The sequence below is a fragment of the Austrofundulus limnaeus genome, unplaced genomic scaffold, assembly GCF_001266775.1.
Source record: "Austrofundulus limnaeus strain Quisiro unplaced genomic scaffold, Austrofundulus_limnaeus-1.0 Scaffold987, whole genome shotgun sequence".
NCBI classification, from domain to species: domain Eukaryota; kingdom Metazoa; phylum Chordata; class Actinopteri; order Cyprinodontiformes; family Rivulidae; genus Austrofundulus; species Austrofundulus limnaeus.
Window position 1 is genome coordinate 59,584 of NW_013953389.1, and position 4,242 is coordinate 63,825.

The following is a 4,242-nucleotide window of genomic DNA, read 5'->3' on the forward strand; positions in this document are numbered from 1 at the left end:
GGCCATTAGATGTAGCTCGTCTGTGTTGGGACATTCTTTTGAACAGTGGCCGCTTTGTTTCCTCAGGACTTAAAAGCCTGAATTTTGCCTGAAACTCTCAGACTGAAGAAGTCTCTTGGAAGAGAGACGAAACGTTTCATTAAAGAAGACCCCGTCCAGAGGACCTATACAATTTTTTTCCCTTTAGTTTACTTATCACGTAACGCAGATTTACAAAAATGACAAGCCCCTTAGCTCGATTCAACTGCAAAAAAACTGTAAATTTAATTTTATGAAAAACTATTTACAATTTATCAACACTTCCACAATGCATAGTTCATATTACTTTAGAATAAAATGGTACAGCAATGACAGGGTTCCTACAGTTTAAGGCAAGCCAAATTTAAGGCTTTTTAATGCCAAGTGAAATCATCTTTAAGACCAATTTCACAATAAACACAAATGACAAAAAAATAMAAATAAAAAACTGCGGCAGAAACTCATGAATCAAAGTATTTTGGTTGAATTATTCAAATATTGCTAATAGACCAATTGCTATTTTGTCAAATATAGCAACAACAAAAAAACATTCTTAGCAGTCAGTTTTAAACTTAATTTAATTTCTGGAAATCCTCTAATGACCCAAAATTTGGAGTTTTATGACCCACAGTGGGGTCTCAACCCCAGCTTGCTGTAGATGAAAGCTTAAAGTGCATGTGACATCAAWTTTTTGTAAGAAATACGAATGTATTTTTGGAAAGACAACATTATTAACATATTAGAAAATGAATTCCACATTGCTCTGATGGACGATTGTTGAGATATTTGCATGTGAAATAACAGGAAGTGGTGTCAAAAGGGAACATCTGAATGGGAATATTTCAAAAATAAATAAATGTTACCAATTATTTTAATATTTGATACGAATTACAGTCATCCTACTTACAATGTGTTAACATTTTTAAGACTTCTAAAAATTGTTTTAAGGCCTTTTAAGACCTTATTTTTGGACTGATGAATTCARGGCMTTTTAAGACTTTTTAAGGATCYGTGGGAACCCTGAATGAAATCTGGTTGTRGGACTATGATAAAATAAACTTTTCCCTAACTATCCTGTAGATCCACATTAAGCGACAAACTTTTAATCACTTTACTGCGAGGTTTATTCCTATAATTCTCCTCATTTTCTATGGAAGAAATAAAAAAAAATTTACCTCCACTGACCACTGAAGACCAAGTCCCACCAGAGGAGCTGTTCCTGGTCGGTGGAGCTGTTGGACTGTCCCCGGCTGAACTGTGAGAGATCAAATCCACGCCAGGGTGGCCGCCGCCGATCCGCGATGGGGGCACTCTGTGAGAACGAGGTGTCCGCTGGGACTTGGGAGACATCCTGGGAGGACCTGGAGAAGACGACAGACACGTCCCATAAAACGGACAGCGGCGGCGAATCACAACCCCTCCCCTCCTCACATCCAGCTGTGAAAACTTTATTTTAAAGCCAATGGGCCTCATGCAAAAAMCGTTCGTACGAACAGATTTGTTCTTAAGTTTTGCGTACGAGTGATTTAGGAGAATTTGCGGCATTCACCAATTTTCTCGTATTCTAAGATTTCCTTCAGATACGAACAAAATTGACGTGTGGTCCAGACCTGTCGTATATTTTACGAGCAGTCAGTCTGCTGTTATCCAGATGGATTTTCTTCATTAATCAACTTTATATTTCATTAGTTTGAAGATATTATGTTGACAGGTTATTCTGTCTGAACTGGAATCAAATTTTAACAACTTAAATTGAATAGATTAAATAAAATCAGCTTTTAATGCTGTTGTATAACACTACAATGTTAATATGAAGATCTCAAACTAAAAAAACAACTTAAATTATGCATTAATTGAAGTTTGGAGACATTTTAAAATGCGTCTTTTCAGAACTGCATCTGACAGTTGCGACGGTTGGGGGGTGGCACTGCTCCTCCTCTGAATAAATGAAAACTATGTAACACAGGTGTTTACACTTGAATTAAAAATATTTGACCAAGGAAAGACCGGAGCAGGACTAGAGAGAGATGAATTTGATTTAGATTTTTATTTCTGTGACTGTCACGACCCACAGGAGACACGACATTAACAGCAGTAGTTATCTCATTCCATTCTTTGGCTTTAGCTGGTCCTTTAATTCCACGACTGACGCTGCTAAAAAGGACAGATTTTCTTTTCTCGATCTCGGACAGCAGGACTTTAATCTCCGAACTCGTAAAGTTCCTCTTTTTACTTGTCGCTGTCATTTTCATGAATGGACACTTCCTGATCAGGAAACGTAACAGGAAACCGCAGGAAACGTAGCCTTATATGGTGCTTTTGGGGTGGTAATTATGTTAATCTCCTGTCCGCGTACACGAGCAGCTGGAAACGAACAGGTAGAAATCATCATGTTTACGCAGCTCGTTTACACACTTTGCCTGAAGATAGAAGAGTTTGTTGAATCTGATGTGGCATGTTCGTACGAACAAAAGTAAGAGAAACTTAGGATATACGAACATGTTCTTGCATGAGGCCCAATGTGTTTCACGTGATCTTAAAGACCCAATCCTCTGACATTGCATYATGAACCCAGGTGTAAATAACACATCAAACATGCATGCAAGTTAGTAGAGAATAAAGCAGAMGGCTCAGAAAAGTGATCAAACCAAAATCAGTTTTCAAACCACAACCAAGTTAAATGAAAAATGACACAAAGGGGGTAATAAGTGTTTCAATAAAACTGCTGTAGGGTAAAAACAGCAATGGACAAAATAAATCTATTTTCCTGCGAGTTTAAAAAATGAGTAATTTCCTGTTTGTTTTTTTCTACTAAAACTCTTGTGATGCAGAACGTGTAGAAAGCACAGCACAAACACCTTGGTGAACCCACATGCCAGGGTGAAACCACCTGATGCACTGAAAAGAGGTCAGCTTCAATCCAGCTCCAAATCTGACCCCAAATCAGTCCCAACATGCAGTTTCACCTAGTTTGTTGTTTCACGCTAAACCTGGGCAAACTCATTTATGAAAAAGGAGTTGTTCTTGTTTATTTGGAAATACTTCTAACAGCCATGCCTTTGCCCAGGTCGGCTCCACCCGTGTGGCTACCTTCTGACGACATGCGTTTGGGCAGAGTGGAGGCTGGCGACGTGGGCCCGTGGTGAGAAAAGGAAGATGAAGAGGAGGGATAGGAGGGGTGGGATGAATGAGAGGGAGGCCTGGAAGGTCGGGAGGGGGGTCTGGAGGGTGGCCGGGTGGGCGTGGTCGCCCGAGGAGGCAGGGAGGAGGGGCCAGACTGGTAACGAGAGGGGGGACGAGAAGAAGGAGACGGACAGGGTGAGGGCCAGTGGGATGAACCTAAAAGAGGCAAGGACAAATGATCAAGGATAATTAACCCATTGAAGTGCAAGAAAACATCAAGCTCAGCAGGAACAGAAAGGGGTGAGTTATTAAATATGAGGGGGTGACAAAAATGGGAATAATTTGTTTGGCAAAAGAGCAATTAGGTGCAGAAAAAAATAATCACAGACAATCTAACCTGATTAAAGATTTGTTTTTAGTCATGCAGTTTTGGTAAAAAAAAGTAAGCACAGCCTCTTTCATTTCCTTTATGTTACCCATCAGTATATAAAAAAGGATGTTCTTCATTTTCTTCTACTTTGTTAAGTAATGACAGGTTACTGTGTAGTTATTCCTCTGAGATTATGTAATCACTCAAATCTATGACAAAAGTATGTTCCATAATACGACCTTTCATAAGATTATAATCAGGCATAATTACAAGCTAGCAGATTAATTCTAKAAACTAAGAATACTATGACTTTAGTCTACTGCAGGTAAGACACTGACTGTTAATTGTTTAAAACATCCCTACAAATAACAATGCCTGCATGTACTGAAAAACTTGTTTTTTTTACCGTGTCTTATAGAAGGTTATATTACCAACAAACTTTGAAAAACTTTCTTTCAGAAAATACATCCAAATACTCAGCTGGTTTGTGAGTGATGTAGTAAAACGTACCTCCATTAACCACCCTCTGGTCAGTCCCGGAGCTGGGACTGTAGTCGTGAGGTCCTGGTCGAGAAGATGAGGGTCCACCTGAGCTCTGACCCAAACGAGGAGAGTTCTGGCGTCCTGGTCCCCATGACATCACTTCCCTGTTCCTCTGGCCTGGAGGAATGTACTTGTTCTCTCTATACACACACACACACACACACACACACACACACACACACACACAC

At 39.7% G+C, this 4,242-nt stretch overlaps 1 protein-coding gene across 14 annotated transcripts in view; it reads right to left on the bottom strand.

Moving 5' to 3' along the window:
• Positions 1–4,242, bottom strand: part of atxn2 (ataxin 2) — a 25,384-nt gene that overhangs the window by 10,901 nt on the left and 10,241 nt on the right. For 10 of the 14 annotated variants that reach the window (XM_014030029.1, XM_014030020.1, XM_014030028.1 and 7 more), the window contains 3 exons: positions 4,022–4,194; positions 3,076–3,357; positions 1,194–1,379 (listed from right to left, as the gene is read on the bottom strand). In XM_014030029.1, coding sequence (XP_013885483.1) covers positions 1,194–1,379; positions 3,076–3,357; positions 4,022–4,194 — 641 coding nt within the window. The remainder of the gene's footprint in view (positions 1–1,193; positions 1,380–3,075; positions 3,358–4,021; positions 4,195–4,242) is intronic. The other 4 variants (XM_014030030.1, XM_014030032.1, XM_014030023.1 and 1 more) reach the window with 2 other exon arrangements.